The sequence below is a fragment of the Marmota monax genome, unplaced genomic scaffold, assembly GCF_021218885.2.
Source record: "Marmota monax isolate L192 unplaced genomic scaffold, Marmota_monax_Labrador192_F-V1.1 WCK01_AAM20220418_F8-fsc00144, whole genome shotgun sequence".
Lineage (NCBI taxonomy): Eukaryota > Metazoa > Chordata > Mammalia > Rodentia > Sciuridae > Marmota > Marmota monax.
In genome coordinates, this window is record NW_026694618.1 from 1,692,184 (window position 1) to 1,709,766 (window position 17,583).

General features: G+C 35.3%; 1 protein-coding gene across 2 annotated transcripts in view; it reads right to left on the reverse strand.

Annotated features, from left to right (window-relative positions):
• Positions 1-3,184: 3,184 nt before the first annotated feature.
• Glcci1 (glucocorticoid induced 1) overlaps positions 3,185-17,583 on the reverse strand; it is an 83,842-nt gene continuing 69,443 nt past the window's right edge. For both annotated transcript variants that reach the window (XM_046422554.2, XM_046422553.2), the window contains exons 7-8: positions 7,225-7,345; positions 3,185-6,052 (exon numbers count right to left, since the gene is read on the reverse strand). In XM_046422554.2, the coding sequence (XP_046278510.1) occupies positions 5,707-6,052; positions 7,225-7,345 (467 nt within the window). In that variant the 3' untranslated portion in view covers positions 3,185-5,706. The remainder of the gene's footprint in view (positions 6,053-7,224; positions 7,346-17,583) is intronic.

Consider the following 17,583-nt stretch of genomic DNA (forward strand, 5'->3'; position numbering starts at 1 on the left):
ATAAGGTTAGTGGGTACAGAACTAGTGAGCTATTTCTGCCTCCAGGCAACATGGCTGCATTCACCATTAACCCCCATTTTGCCAGATGCAGTGAAGATACAACCCATACCCATGAGGCCCTTAGGAATTCTGACATAGGTTTAAAACCACACTTAAAATGTCTTGCTGAGGAATCATCCTTACTTCAAGTACATACTGTTCTGTGGCAGTATATATTTTCCTTTTCAGGTGATGTGGGGGAAAAAAAAAGACATTATCATAGTTACACCAGCATCCTTTTCCAGCATTTCTCTCTCCAAAATGAGTTCCCCTGTCCTCCACATTCACCAGAAAAACAGTAATAACATCTAGTGGGGACACTCCTCTAGTACCTCTCAGGCCAAGTGTGTGAGAAGGTGGAAGCCAATCCTCCATGCTGTTCTCTCTCCACTTTAGGTGATCTACTCCTAAAACTGTTACTCTGAGGATGTCTCTCTGCCCAGCGTTGAATGTTATGAGCTATAGAGTGTGTTCTTTGGTTTGAAGCAATGATGATTGGTGGTCTAAACTCAGGCAGTGTCTTCTGCGCTGAGTCTTCTTAATGTTTGTATCCTTCACTGGCTAAACAGCCCAGTCTGGAATTGGTATCTATTCCTGTCAGGACCCCCCTGGGGCTAACAACATCAGTCTCACTTGCCAGCTCTGATGAAGGCCTTCCCACCAAGGAAGCTGCACATAGCCATCATGTCTTTCATCCCTTTTGCTGGTTCTTGTTGCAATTTTGTGTTTCAAAGGGTGTGAGAGGAACATGTCTAGATTCAGTCCACTTTCACTGCTGCATCTCCCACCATGTCTTCTGATTAAATGAACCCAGGAGCCAACTTAAAGTGACAACACAGGGATATCTGCTTGACAATTCTTTGGCAAGTTCTTTTGGTGGACATCTTAAATGTACCCCTCAAATTTCTATAGGGCTGTGGCTCACATGGGCATTTCTTTAATAGGCCAGGTTCTCATTGCTTTCTACATGACCATGTGGCCAGGTCATTGGCCACTGCTTGTAAGTCGGTGAAGACCCCCAAATGGGTCTTCAATTTTTCAGCATTTTATTCAGTCTGCCAGGTTATTTTTGGCTTCTTTAATCAGGTGGCATTCTCTCAAATAAGTTGTTGTCCATTTACCTTGGAACTGTCATCCACACAATAAGCAGCTCATGGTCAGTCAGTTGAGAGCTACTGTGGGGTACTGTCCAAATGCTGAGAGAATCCAGCAGTTTCAAAGGGAGTTCTAGGATCATTCCTAGGGGAACGGAGGCTCCCTTCCCAGATCTCCTCCCTTTGTTTCTTAGGTAGCATGATCTTATATAAACCATTTAAAAATTGTCTAGTCATGAAAATAATCACATATGATACCAGCTACTTACATCTAGTCTGCTCTTTAGTCTACACCAGAGGTCAGCATACTTTTCTGTGAAGAAACAGGTAATAAGTATTTGAGGTACTGTGAGGCAGACTCCCTTGCAATGACCTGTCATTGCACACTAGAATAGCTACAGGCAACAGATAAATGAGTGTGGCTTCAGTCCAGTAAAACTTTTATTTGCAAAAATAGGCAGCTAGCTGGCTTTGGTCTATGGGCAGTAGTTTTTCTAACCTCTTGTCTAAGATACCAAGGTTTTTGGAAGTCTATCATACTCAATGATTTTTGTCTCCTTACTATCAGAATCTTGTTCCAAAGTCATTCATCTAGATGGCACAGCTGTCCAGCACACCACCAGCATGTCTCCACAGCTTGAAATTCAGCAGTGAGATAACTACTGGCACATTTGAGATTTAGGTGGAGAAAAAAAAAAATCAGGACATGCTCCTTGTCATGGGAAGGAGGAAGGAGTGTAAAGGAGAGTTGGCTTGGTACACAAGGATAAAGACAGTGCCCTCATTATGTTTAATCACTGAGGTGGAGATGAGATGAAGTCTGGGAGGAGGGGTTCTAGAACTGTGGGGCCAGGCTATAGCATCGAGATTTTGTACTAAGTAAAGCTTCTGCCATTACAGAATCCCTATTCACCAGAGTAAAATACTGGTGGTGGCGGGGAGGGGGGTGAGACACTAGACTTGTGAGTACCAAAGATGTGGTAGAAGGTAGGAGCTGCCCTCAGAGCCACAGGGAATATGTCAGGAAGAATGAAACTTCAGTGCTAGTTGCATCTCAATGTGGGATGGGAGATAGGGCCAGGGGGTAAAGGTAACTCCTTGGTCTGCAATGTTCATGGATATACTTCATGTGATTCTTTTTAATTAGCATCAGTTACTTAGCACTGAAACATATAAGTTATTTGGCCTAATTTATCCTTTTTTGATTCTTAAATTTTATTTTGCAAAACACTAATTTCCCAGGGCCATTTTTATTAAGCTTATTATGCAATCTGAGTATAAGGGTGAAAAACTGCACTTTCCTTCATGTTCATTTGCAATGAGATTTTTTAATGGGACAAGGTAATTTCCTGCCTAAATTATATATTATCCTCAGGAAGACAGCTGATAAATCACACCCTTTAACTTACATTTTACTTTTCTCAAAAACATAGCTACTAAGTAGTCATTTCTAAGTTAAATTTAGAAACCAAATCTTATCAATGTCTTTGATGAAATGTCCTTTGGCAATGAACAGCACTCTGCTGGAGAATTATTTCTTAAAGTTATTTTTTGCTGAAATTGAATGCTACCCACATGGATCTCATGACCCTATTTGGATAGCAGGTTTAACATCAACCTTCTTTTATTTTGTAAAGCTTTTCTCCCTCTTATTTTGAATCTGATAAGAATTTCAATTTTATTGCTACAATTTTCTTTGCAAGAAATGTACAACTTCCTTTGAAGTGATTTCACTGAATTTAAACTCATTTCCATACATTCTTAGGTATAAAATAATAATATAGGGAACAATGGTTTTTCTATTTAAGGAATTTACAGTTGGGAGCATTACAAAGGCATGGAACTCGAGACATCTAGCTTCCTACCTTTTGATGGAAAATATGCAAATTAAATGTTTAGAGGAAACCAAGTTAAGAGAAATTGAATGCATGTGAACACCCTGCTCTAAAGACACAGGCCAAGAACTGAGTGAGCATTAACTACCCTGAATACTGCCATTACCCTGAGCTGTGGGTAATGTGCCAACAGGCCAAAAGCATATGTGAATGATCCCAGTTTTACTAATAACTTTATTTAAATAAGACACAGGAATTTGTATACTGAAAAAATACAAAACAGAAGCCACACATTTCCTTGTGTAAAGCCATATTGTATGATAACTCGAATACTGTTCAGCGCAGTGGCTAAAATTAAACAGTACAACTATATACAAAATTTAAACAATTTCTGACAATTTTCTACAGCTGGATGTAGGATACATTTGAGCTCAACAACTTCTGGAAAATTTACATGGCAAAGCACAAGCTTTAACACATTTGGTTCAAAACTTTAATATATGCTAAGAACAAATGTACAACACAATATTTAGTTTCTCATGAGAAAATAAAAGCACATCACTATAAATATCGTACATCAGATTTCATCACGAAAAAAGCATATTCAGTCCATCTTTCTGAAATTGATAGATACTATTGCATCTTATTTGGAAAAAGCAGAGCATAAGATCAACACATCATGTAATGCTAAACCAGATATCAGAAGTTAAATGGAGCTCATATTTATCTTACGGAACTAGCAATTCTCCCTTTAACCATAATCTACAAAATATAGTATTTTCATCAAGGCCTGAGATTATTAGGGTTAAAGGTGTCTGCTGCTGAAAAGATTGTTTTAAAAGGTTCCCCTGTGAAAAATGGCAAAAGTAAACCGAGTCTTTTTCTCCATGACAGTCTCCTACAATATAACACTGACTAATTTAAAGGAGCCAAAATGCACCTTCAGGAGAGAATATTACTGCAAACTTTGGTGGAAAGAAGAGAATTGGGATCATGACAAAATAACACATGGACCACACATATACACAAACATTTACATATACATATAATTTCTTTGAAAAAAAAAATAATGGTGTTGCTTTCTTTTCTATCATCTCATCCTTCTTCAACCTTCTTAGCAAATAAAGAAAAACCGAGGAATGACTGAAGAAAACTGAAATATTCCTTTAAATATAGGCACCTTGTTCCCCCCTTCTTCTTAAGAAAATATTGTGCCACGCACTTTGGGTGCAGATAAGACAACTCTAGGTTTTCATAACTGAAATCAATGGAATAAAAACACAAAGCTTCCTTTGACTTTTGGATACTTTCGTTGTGCTGCAGAAAACTGTCTGAAAGTCAGGTTCTCCCACTGACTGACCAGGAATATCTAGGGCTCTCTTCACACTTTACAGAAAACTTATTTCAAGTCTTCAAGTTCAAGGCTACTTACTTGGATATATTCTCTACTTCACATATCCAAAATATTAACAAAACTATTCATGATAGTATTATGCAAGGCTTAAATTAGCTTTGAAATATTGCTTTTGTAAGTCACCAAATAACCTGCTTACTTAGGTGGCACCAATTCTGAGACCCAAGTATTTTCTGCATGAATGCAACTTCATGCACCTCAACTGCTTGAAGAAACTAATAAACAAAACTGTGTCACTTTCTAACCTGGAAATAAAACAATTTCCAAAAGAGAAACTAAGCATAAATATGCTTTCAGATAAAAATGGTAGCAATTATGACCCTGATGGCCAACATAAAAAACCTCAATCATCCCCTGTGAAACTTCAGAACCCTGTTTTGAAATTAAACCTAGACCTTCTTGTCTTTAAATTTCATCACACATAATGTGGAATGTTTATGTACAATATAGTACTGAATACTTTATCTGCAACATTGTAACAGTCACTAACTGAGCAACACCCAAACTTTTAATTAAAACAGCCACATTTACACATTGGAACAGTGAATGCAACAGTTGTTTAACTTGTTACCACATGACAAAAGTGATGTCACACCACAGATTTGCTGGTTCTCCTCATGTTCACCCATGTCCAGGATCATCATTCTCCTAGGGTTGAATGCACTTCTTATTCTAAGAATGTGGAATGTAATGAGGAAAGGGAAATGCATAAAATAAGGAAAGGCAAGAGTGATGTTCCCTCTTTAGCTGTGAAATATTTAATATCCCAATATGATATACATTCCAAGTTACCTGAGTTTAGACTTCAACTGAAGTACCTGAAGCTAGGCCATAGGGTGGGCACTGTGCAACTGTTGTGGCCATTTTTTTTTTTTTTGCATTGTATGTATTACAGAAATTAGAAACAAACACCTGGATCGATTGTAAACATAATCCTGAAGTACAGTATTTTCCATAGGACAAAACACAGCAAGACATTTTCTATTTAGACAGGCAACTTTTTGATATAGAGCTTATTTATACTGAAGAATCTGGAACAACACACAGGACACAGTACTAATCTGTCAAACATACTATGAAATGCATAGTCTCCACTTACACGCTGAATGACATACACATTTTGCAAGCATTACTGCTTTCCACAAAAACTGCTGAATAGGAGTTCCGTCCCTGCCAAGATCAGTGTTAAGAGATACTTTATGATGCTGATAAGTATTTTGTTGTTGTTGGTGGTGTTCAGAAAGTTTGTCACTCCATGCAGATAAAAGTCTGAGACCTTTTCCCAGTCCATGGAACATGGGGTGGAGGCCAGCTCCCCCTCTGCTTAGATCATCACATAGTTCTGAGCAGAGATGTGTTCCTCACCCTGCAGTTCCTGCAGGAGCTGCTGCTGCTGGGATGCCTGCTGGACAGAGGTGTCTAGGGAGCCTGCTGTGCTGGTGTCATCGGAAAGAGACGTGAAGGAAACCCGGGAAGAGAGCTGCTCAACGGTCAGAGTTGCCAGAGTTGAGCTCTGGCCAGAGTTAGGAGAGTTCTTGAGCATCAGGTCGGAAGCAGGTAAGAGAGGGCCTAGAAGTTTCACAGGACAGAAAGCTGATCCAGTTGGGATGAAATTAACCTTGTTTTTGTCAGGACATGAAAAGAGAGGGGCCGAGAGAGGCTGACGAGACCTAAAACCATAAAACAAAATTAGGTTTATGATCACCAAGGAGTTAAGCACTTTCTGATTAAACTGGAGTTCTCTAAAATGGCTAAAATGTGAATGGCAGGGAATGAGTTAAGTGTACAAAGAGGAGTAAACATCTTCCATAGCACAAGTCAGCTGGCAGATATTCATGTGCACAGTACTGAAGTGATATTTGAGTCAAAACAACTTTCAAAAGGCCTGGGCAGAGAATTTTTTTTTACAGAGATCATTAGAGTTTGTTTTCAATCATTTAGGAATGTGGAAAAATCGTCTAAATTATAGTTGAAGATTGTGCAAGGTTAGGATAACCTTTTCTGTATTTTTAAAAGAAAAAAAAAGCGTGGGGATAGAGAAGCATCTTTTTGTCTTTCTCCATCTCTAGACATACTCCAGCTGGCACAGACCGGGGAGAAAAAGTTTCAATGGTCTCTCCAAGAGCCAACCACCCAGCAGAGGAGGATCCATAAGCCCTTCCTCTCCTATTCCCAGAACTAAGCCATCAACTCCTGCAAGACCCATCTCTATCTCCTTTTAAGTTGCAAGGGTATAACAGCCTTCATTAGGCACCTGTGATGGGACAAAAGGACGATAGTCCAAAAGCCACAGTCTTCTTCTGAGCTATTCTGCCCAGGTTTATAGCATGAACCTCTTTTTTGAGTTTATTTCTAATTTATACATATTAAAATTTCAAAAAAAGAAAAAAGAAAAGAAAAAAGAAAAACCAAATCTGTGAAGAGAAAGTTTGAATTCATGAATAAACAGGCTAGAAGTGTCTCTAGGGAAGGAGACTTTCCCTCTGGCTTGTGGAATACACTGTGTAGGCTAGTCATGTGTGCTAACTTTGCTCTTAAATGCCTTTTTGTCAGGAACCTAAATTAATACAGCTGTTGAAAGGAAAATTCTTAAAGATTAAAAATAGAACTTTTAGGTAAGAAGCATGAATTTCCAAGTTTCTCTGCACTGGCTTAGACATCCCCAGCATAGACTTCAATTCTCTAACAGTATCTCCCTTTGCCTATTTGAATCTTTTTTCATAATTTGCTTCGAAACACATTATCAGCTGGATGGAGTAGTTGATTCATCAGTAATCAACTGGTCTCAGTAAAAAGCTTCACAGCTTTGCAGAACCCAGCTGATAGAAAAGACATTACTTACGCCATTTCCTCAAAGACTTTCACTCGCTCACATCCCTCTGGGGGCTCCCGTTTGAACATGTAGCTGTTGTTTGGTTTGGGAGATGAAGCATACTTGGGTAACGGTGAGCTACTCCCACTGTCTGTAAATTTAAAGCAGTTATATTAACTAGTGATTGAAAGTTCTTTTGAATTAAACCTGATTTCCAAACAGCCTTCTGCACAGTTTATACACTGCTCCCCCTTTTCCTTTCACCACAGAGCCTCTTTTATTGTAAAGTTATTTCTAATATCCTTGTGAAATATATTTCATTTAAATAAAAACAGAAATATGCCATAAAACACAACATAAAAGGAAGATGCTTTGGTCTGGAAAACTACTTTTTGAATAAAGTAGAGCTATGATACTGAAAATAAATATACTATCTATTATGTACTTCAAAAATGTAAATGTGGCATATATATACAATGGAATATTACTCAGCAATAAAAGAGAATAAAATCATGCCATTTTCAGATAAATGGATGGAGTTAGAGAAGATAATGCTAAGTGAAGTTAGCCAATTCCAAAAAAACAAATTCTAAATGTTTTCTCTGATATAAGGAAGCTGATTCATAGTGGGGAAGGGAGGGGAAGCATGGGAGGAATAGACAAATTCTAGATAGGGTAGAGTGGTGGGCGGAAAAGGAAGGGGGCAGGGGATTAGAATTGATGGTGGAATGTGATGGTCATCATTATCCAAAGTATGCATGAAGATATGAATTGATGTGAATATACTTTGTATACAACCAGAGATATGAAAAATTTGTAATCTATATGTGTAATATGAATTGTAATGCATTTTGCTGTCATATATAAATTTTAAAATATTAATAAAAAAGACATGTATTAAAACAAAAATTAAAAAAATGTAAATAAATGAGGTAACATGTATAAGTCATACAGAAGGATTATAACAGATTATAATAATACAGCATTCTCTATATGCTTTCTGTTTTACCAACTGAAATGAAAAATTTAGTATGTGTAATATTTTAGAAATATTTTTACTAAACACCATGAATAACATGTGGAGAGAGGGGGAAAAAAGGCTTATAACACAAGTCTTCTTCCATATGCCCATCATAAAATAAGTAATTTACTCAGAATTTTGTCTTTAAAATGCCTATAAAAGGGCTTTCTTAGCACAGTTTGCATTTTAGCTACTAAAAGACATGGGAAATCCAAAAACATCTCTACCTAACATGTTTCCCTCATAATTTTTCACCAAAAAGAAAATGGTCTATTCATGAAAAGCTGTAAAACCTATATGCAATTCTCCCTTTCCTATTTGGCAAGGGATTTTGGAAATTCAAATCCACCAAAATGTGTCATTAACGCTGTAAGATGCCAAGTAGTAAAGTCAGTAATGTATTTGTATAAATCTAACAGTCCTATTTAAACAAATTCTGACTTAATGCAAACCAATTCCCACTGCTAAAATATCAAGTACAAGATCAATGGGGATATATTATTTTCATCTATTTTGAAAGATGGCATTACCATCACAATTATATTAGAATTTTGGTACATTGCTTTAGTTTAGAGTACAGAACAAAGTCCAGCAAAGTTCAGAAACTCAGCAACAGGAACATTTTTATCATCATTAATGAGGTATAATATATGATTTGGAAATAGACTCTTGGTCTATTTTCCTAAATAATACTTTATTTATATTTTCCTAAATAATACTTTATGTATTCTCAAGACTAACTAGCATCTATGTTAGTCTTGAGAATACAGATGAGTGCTTAAATTTGAGTATGGCTGCATCTCTAGCTGGAAAATCAATGCCTGAAAAAAACAAGGCCACATTTTCAGGAAAGCTAGAAAGCCACATAGTTCATCTATCACTGTCATTCATATCCTATAGATTATGCATGGGAGTAAATAGAATGAAGCCGGTTTCTTCATATACTATTCAGATTTGAGGATTTTCATATATCCAACATTTATTCTGTATCTTGATTAGATAAATGGAAGAAAGAAGGGGAAATGTGATTTTCTCCATTAGATCAATACAAAACATGAGTCTGAGTAGGGGTCTGAATTTGATGTTTCTATTTGAATGAGGCTAGACAGACACACTGCTCAAAAACTGGTGTGAATAAGGTCCTGAACTCAATGCAATATCCAAAATATACCTTGACCTAATTTTACTATCTAGACAGCGACAATTCATAAGAAGGAAATAAACTGGATCAAGAATACAAGAGTATGTCATAAGAAGCCTCCATGGAGATTACAACTGAACACAGCACAGCCACACAGTATACAGAATCAGTAAAACCCTGTGCTTGATGCCTATCAGCAAGGGTATGACCATGTCACTAGTCAAGGATTCACTCAATTATCATGTAAGAAAAGTTATTTCAGTCAGTTGCAGTCTTCTGTGCTCTATTTCTTCTTATTATAAGGGCTATTTAAGTTTTATTATTGGTTTCAAAGGATCTTCCCAGAGTTGAAGCTGCAAAACTAATAACCTTTTTCATAAACATTCTAAAATGAAACAATTTTTCTTAAACTTTTTTTCTCATTCTAGAGATTACAAATATATTCTTTTTAACAGAGCTGTACCTACTTAACCATTCTTGCTTTAAAATATCCATTTGGGAGAGGGTAATTAATATTAAACAAAACAATCAGCCTAGACAAATAGTATTCAGTGCTATTATATTATTTTGACTTTTCAGTAAAAGAGCATTTGGTTATCTGTGGACATTTAAATTTGTTTGGGGGTCTGGAAAGACAATGCTTAAAAAATATTTTGAGGATATAAACAAAGATCTGTTAAATCTGGACTTTGCCCCTCAGGTCAGTATATAATCTTAGTGCAAAGAGGAATGAGGAACAGAGACATGTAGTTTGTGGCTTTATCATTTGTTGAATAGTTGTGTTACCTTGAACACAACTTGCCTCTCTGGATTTATATGTAATTAAAGCAATCATCACACATGAATTCTAAACTTCTGTGATTTTTTTCTTCTTTAACAGTTTTAACATACTAAGGAGGAAAATTGTATCAAAATATTTTTTTGCTTTACAATGTGGAATGCTTTAAAAATAACCTATATTACCAACCTGTTCTACCAATTCCATATATGAATGTATAATGAATCACCTATTCACTTAAAACTGTATTAAATATCATAATTATATTTCAAATATTCTAAATATGAAGTAAGCATGCCTGCTCAGGAGATTCAAGATGAAAAGTCTCAGTAATCTTAATTATATGACTTTCCTATTATCCTACAGAGGAATAATGTGTGTTCATAACTAGAAATAAAATTGAGATTAAGTTAAATGTTACTTTATGGTCTTATAACATTATAGCCAATTGTCAATTAATAAAATTAAATGCAATGAACACGCTTATTTACATATCTTTCTGTATTTACAACAGTCTAATTTATATTTGTAACAGAATCATGAGAAAATCAAGAGCATGGAAACATTTCATTGATTATTTTATTATAACAGATCATACTTATGTATGTGTACCATATTTATATTAAAATATAAGTAACTTGTAAATATAACTTGTAAATATTTTTAAACATGATAATGAATTAAATCTTGGGAGAATTAGAGAAGTTATTAAATTTGAAATTCTACAAATAAAGAATAAATGATGTGTACTTTTATGGCTTAAAAGTTTCTGAATGAAGAAACTTTTCAGAAATGGTCTTTATTATTTCTCATATATTACTAGTCTTCATTATTTCTCATATATTACGTCATGTGATCTACAATTCCTGTATTAAAATAATATATATATATATATATACTAAGGTTGATTATATTTATTATTTATGTAAATAGGTGTGTAAATTCTTTGTCATGGTTATATTCAAGCCCTAAATCTTTAGATGTGCTTCATCTCTATCAAATTAACAAATTAAATATGCTTATTCTAAAAATAGCAAGTATAATTATACAATGGTGATTTGTAACCCAAATTGATGTGGGGAAAAGGGTACACTTGTACATTGCTGGTGGGACTGCAGATTGGTGCAGCCAATTTGGAAAGCAGTATGGAGATTTCTTGGAAAGCTGGGAATGGAGCCACCATTTGACCAAGCTATTCCCCTTCTCGGTCTATTCCCTAAAGACCTAAAAAGAGCATGCTACAGGGACACTGCTACATCGATGTTCATAGCAGCACAATTCACAATAGCAAGACTGTGGAACCAACCTAGATGCCCTTCAATAGACGAATGGATAAAAAAATGTGGCATTTATACACAATGGAGTATTACTCTGCATTAAAAAATGACAAAATCATAGAATTTGCAGGGAAATGGATGGCATTAGAGCAGATTATGCTAAGTGAAGCTAGCCAATCCCTAAAAAACAAATGCCAAATGTCTTCTTTGATATAAGGAAAGTAACTAAGAACAGAGTAGGGACGAAGAACAGGAGAAGAAGATTAACATTTAACAGGGATGAGAGGTGGGAGGGAAAGGGAGAGAGAAGGGAAATTGCACGGTAATGGAAGGAGACCCTCAGGGTTATACAGTGGAGGGGGTAGAGAGAGAGGAGGGGAGGGGAGGGGAGAGGTGGGGAGGGGGGAGGGTGGATGATGGGAAAGGCAGCGGAGCACAACAGACACTAGTATGGCAATTTGTAAATCAATGGATGTGTAATTGATGTGATTCTGCAATCTGTGTATGGGGTGAAGGTGGGAGTTCATAACCCACTTGAATCAAAGTGTGGAATATGATATGTCAAGAAATTTGTAATGTTTTGAACAACCAACAATAAAAAATTAAAAAAAAAAGACTGAAAATAAGGTCAATAAATAGAAAAGAGTAACAGGATAAATGAAAAAAAATAAAATAAAACAACACAAGATGTTTTAGAAGTAAGAATATACAGCCGTCATTCCTAGGAGATTCTAATTTAATTAGTATTATGAGGAAATACTTCTTTTTTTGCAGGGGAGTTTCCAATTGCATCTGATATACAATCAAATTTTGAGAACCAACCATGAATATTAAGAACACTGGTTTGGAATCAGGTTACCTTTTATGTAGATGTAACTGCATGATCTACAATAATCTCAAATTTTTGATCTATAAAAATGGGAATGGCTACTGATATATTAGCTATAAAAATGTGTACAGAAAGAACAGTGTCTGAAAACACAGTAAGTTCTCAATAACACTGTACTGGTAGAAATAATACATCCTATCAAATTTGCAAATTTAAAAAGGCAAACCTTTCAGAAATTAAGTACCTATTCCACTCTCTTGGCAGAAATGGGTAAAAAGAAAAAGTCATTTTCAATGGATTTGCACACTCTATTCAGTTAAGCAAAGATAAAATTTTATTTCTGGCAGGAAAGCAAAGTAATATTTGGAGTACCAGATTCTTGTGGTTTGCAACTGCCTAGCATGGACTCTGTGGGCTTATGATGGCATCCTGTAGTATATAGAAATCTATCATCCTGAAATTAAATTCAATGCCTTAAAGCATGTAGAGAAATAATTTTATAATATATACAGCAATAACCAATAGTATGGAATTCTTATTCTAGCTTTCCCAGGTAACTGACGGGGAAAATGAGAATAGTGTTCAGCCAACACTGTACTCAATGACATACTAAGAGTATAATAAAAGTATCAGTTAACTAACAGAGTTAGATTAGAAATATGATTGAATAAGTAGGGACAAAACAGAATTACTATTCTGCTGCTAAAATTACTTATTTTGCTTCAGAACATGAAATTATCAACTGTACTGAGGTTTGATGGCTAATGAAATCAGGAAAACCACACAATCATATAAGGCTTCTTAGCAACAAACTTTCAGAACCAGGTAGCATTACTAACTATATCGAAAGGCCTGCATTTTCTGCTAACTCTAAAACCAAATCATGATATTACATGTAAAGAGAATTTAACAAATAGTCTCCAAGCTTTTTGTAAAACTTCAAAGTTAACCCTTTATGAGAATGCATATTATTTCAAAGAGACATAGTTATAGCTAAGATCGCTATAAGATCAACACTAATCAAAGGGTAAGGAGAAAAAACCCAACATTATATATAACCTTTTGCTACTTACATTTTTTGAACTTCAAGTCAGGTTATTTTTAGTGGAACTCAAATTACATTTCAAATGTTAGGCCCATTAATTAAATATCATGGAGGTGTTTTATATTTTAATCACTTGTCATTCTTTTTAGTATTAATTTAATTGCTACCAATTCACAAATTAAGCAAATTATGGTTGCTCTTTTGTTTTTGCATACTGATAATAAGACACTGAACAAAAATGTTGATTGTTATCTCCAAATCTGACTGGGTCCTTGATATGCTAAGGACTCATTCTGGAATGATAGTTAAAAATGAAAGAAAATCACCTTATTGAAGATAGTCCTTCAACCCATTTATAGACTAAAATTATGCCTCTTTTAAATATAAATCACAATAAAACTAATTAAACTAAAAATAAATTGCAAATTATACCAAGTATTTTATATCTTGAGAAGTAATGAATTTAAGGAAGCCTAGTAAAATCATGTAAGCAGACATCAATGAGGAATCTTAAACTTACCCTTACAGTCACCTTATAGCCTATTCTTTCTCCAATATTCTCTACCTTACTAATGGTGGTAATCATTTTCCACCATTCCCACAAGGTTTGTCAGAACCTTGCCATTATATACATCTCCTTCTCCTCCCTCAACTGATATATCTTAACAGCCACAAAATGCTTTTGATTCTTTCTCAGTCCCCTTCCTCTAATTCCTCTGCCCTTGTTACCTTTCCTCATCTTTGCCCTACATCTGTGGCCTCCTAAATGAAGTGTCTGCTAACACATGGCAAGAAAAGATGAGACCATTTATATTCGTTTTTTATTTTTAAAAGAACAAGTACACTTTACTAGCAAGTTTATGTAATGAATTTACACATACATAACTTAGAAATATATGAACTTATATTAGGAGAACCCTTGTCAAAACTGATGACAAGAGTGTGTAATAAATTTTTAAAAGCTTGAAAATTATTAAAAGAGCACATTATCTTGCTCTTCTTTATTTTATCTTTATTTAAGTTAACTTTATTTAACTTAACTCCACTTCTATAATTCCACCTGAATTATGGTTCTCAAATATTAAACTGATCATGTCCTTTAGCTGACAAAGGATCTTTCTTGGCTCTTCATTTCTCTTAGTAAGTTCTACAAGACCCATTGTGAACTACTAGCCTACCTCTCCACTCTCACTTTTTTCTACTCCCCACCTTTATATGCCTATGCTCCAACCATACAATTTCTTACTATTATCTCATACCAGGCTATACACCAGGCTCTTTCACAGCTGAAAGTTATATAAAAACTATTCCTTCGGCAAAGGCAGTTAAGATGTAATATGAAGTTCCTACAGAAGGTCTTTGTTAGCATTTGAACTCCACAGAAGTTAGGAAAATTAATTTCTTTAAGCTGCAACTAACCTTTAAATAAAAATATCATCTACTCATGGGTTTGTGATAACAGGAAATAACAAAAGTAAAATCATCTGAGCATACTTACTCATAACAGTTTTATGAGGTAACTATCCCCAATTTACAGTGGAGGACATTGAGATACAAGGAGGATGAGAAACTTGTCCAAGGACACATCATTAGTAAGTGGCAGAGCAGGCATTCAGCCTAGGACTGTCTCAGAGTCATGAGTCATTACCATCATGCTATCTACTTCTCTAAGTTTTGATCTACCTCAAACCTAGTGTCTTGATGAGGATAAGAGGAGACAGCTAGATGATCAAGTTCCTTCCTGTCTAACACTCTGTGCTTCTAACTAAAGGCCTACAACTTGGGAAATAGCTTCACTGAGTTGGCCTCCTATTAGTATCACAAGGAAACACCTCTACGAGCCTATTTTTTTTAGAGGAACACAAAAGATAACATGGAGAAAAAACTTCAGATTTTCTTTTCCTTTGAGTTCACATGTTATTATTTTCTCCCCAGGCATGATTAAGGGGTGTGTGTGTGTGTGTGTGTGTGTGTGTGTGTATGTGTGTATATATATATTAGGTCTTAGTGAAGTTATTTCCTTTCTTCTAATTTCAACTGGATTTTTTAAAATTCTTGGCTTCTTTCCTACCAAAAAGTACCTATCTTTATCTATATATCATAGCATAATATTTGTCTATTCTTTATTGTTTTTATAAAAAGAATTTCATACTCTTCATGAATATCAAAAAGCATAACACACATAATTTAACAACTTAAAGAAAAAGACACTGGATCGGGATTGTGGCTCAGTGGTAGAGCGCTTGCCTAGCAAGTGTGAGGTACTGGGTTCAATCCCCAGCACCACACAGAAATAAACAACTAAAATAAAGGTATTGTGTCCATCTACAACTAAAAAAAAAAAATTAAAAAAAGAAAGAAAATGACACTGATGTTTTCAACATAGTCACTTAAGATGTATCCTTTTATTTTAAAATATGGACATGTGATGAGTGAAGATTGAGACATTCCTGTATTTGCTGGGAATGAAGCAATCAGCAATATTAGGTTACCTGTTTTTGCTATAGTTCACTTTCTGGTAAACGGGTAACAAAAGATTAAGTGAAATATATATGCAGAATGTTAAAAAAAATTGGCTTCCTTATAATCTAAACTCTGATCTATAACAACTAGAATTGAGTTGTATACTTATTAAGTAGTTTTGAATTATGAATAATAACATCCACATAGAGCTATCACATTATCTGTCATGGGTCCAGTTGTTGAACCATGCCTTTATTGGATGCTTATCATGTGCTGTCAGATCCTGGAAATGTATGTACTAGTACATGTCATCTTGAAAAAAAAATAGGGAAAATGACATTAAGAACATAATTCTTGAATAGATCAGTTTTAACCTATTAATAAAAATAAAACTCTTGCAAAACTGCAGAATTTTTTAAACAACTACTTAAAATCAACTGTGCCAAAGATCAATGATGAAATCTAGATTTTGTGGCTTTCCCAGTGCCTATTTAATAACTCCTTTGTTGGAACAATATCTTTCCAGTTTATAATGTTATAAACAATAAGCATCACAGAACTAAAATGAGACAATCTTTTGATAAACAGATCCAGGTTCAAAAACAGTGATTTTTCAAGTACAGTCACTAAAAGAGGTGTATCCATCATCATATTTGTTTTCATAATATAAAACACCCCAAAAAATGCCATAACCTCTTAGTTAGGCTATCTAGAAGACAAAGGGCCAAAACACAGAAGGCAAAATTTAAAAAGGCTAAGAAATCAAGCCCTAGAGATAAATACAAATAGGGTTGAAATGTACATAGAAAAGAATAGGAAGAGGTCCAGCATGGGCAATTATGGTTTGGAATGTGAGGTGTCGGTTCCCAAAAAGCTCATGTGTAAGACAATGCAAGAAGGCTTAGAGGTGAAATGATTGGGTCATGAGAACCATAACCCAATCAGTAGATTAATCCCCTGTTGGGATTAACTGAGTAGTGAGTGAAGGTAGGTAGAGTATGGCTGGAGGAAGTAGTTCCCGGGGGGCATAACTTTGGGTTATATATTTTGTATCTAGCAAGTGGAGTCTCTTTCTCTGTTTCCCGATCTTTGTGTGAGTCACTTCCCTTTGCCACACTCTTCCTCCTCACCTCAAGTCCTGAGAAATGAAGCCAGCTATCTATGAACTGAGACCTCTGAAACTGTGAGCACCCAAATAAACTTTTTCTCTTCTAAAATTGTTCTGGTCTGGACTTTCAGTCATAGTAGTAAAAAATCTGACTAAAACATAGGCTATTTCAAAAGTCTGCCTGGGATCAGACCTAGACCTTGAAAAGACAAGATAAAACCCCTATTCTTTTTCTTTCCTGGGACCAAGGACCGCCTATTCCTAACACTCAAAGTTTGATAATATTTATGACATTAAGTAGGGTTATTTTCATTGGCTTGGGAAACTGTCCAAATAGCATACACTGCTCCTCCAAGAAAACACAGTTTAAATTTCAAGTAATCAATTTATGGACTCTTAGAATACAACTCTCAGTAGTTGGCCTAAATAAAATGATTCCATTTACTTCAAGATCACAATAATCAATGTTTCCAAAATATCTTGCACAACTGTAGAATTTTATAACTGCCTATGAATTGTGCTAAAGATCAACAATAAGTGGTGTACTGAAGTCTAGATTTTGTGGCTTGCCCAGCACCAATCTGACTACCAACAAATAACACCCATAGAGCTGCTAGAAGAACTAATTATGACACTGCCATTAGTATTATATAATTTTTTTGTGTGTGCCTTGTACTGTGGGCATTTTGACAAGGAAGGCCACCTCTTAGGGTACATTCAGAAAATG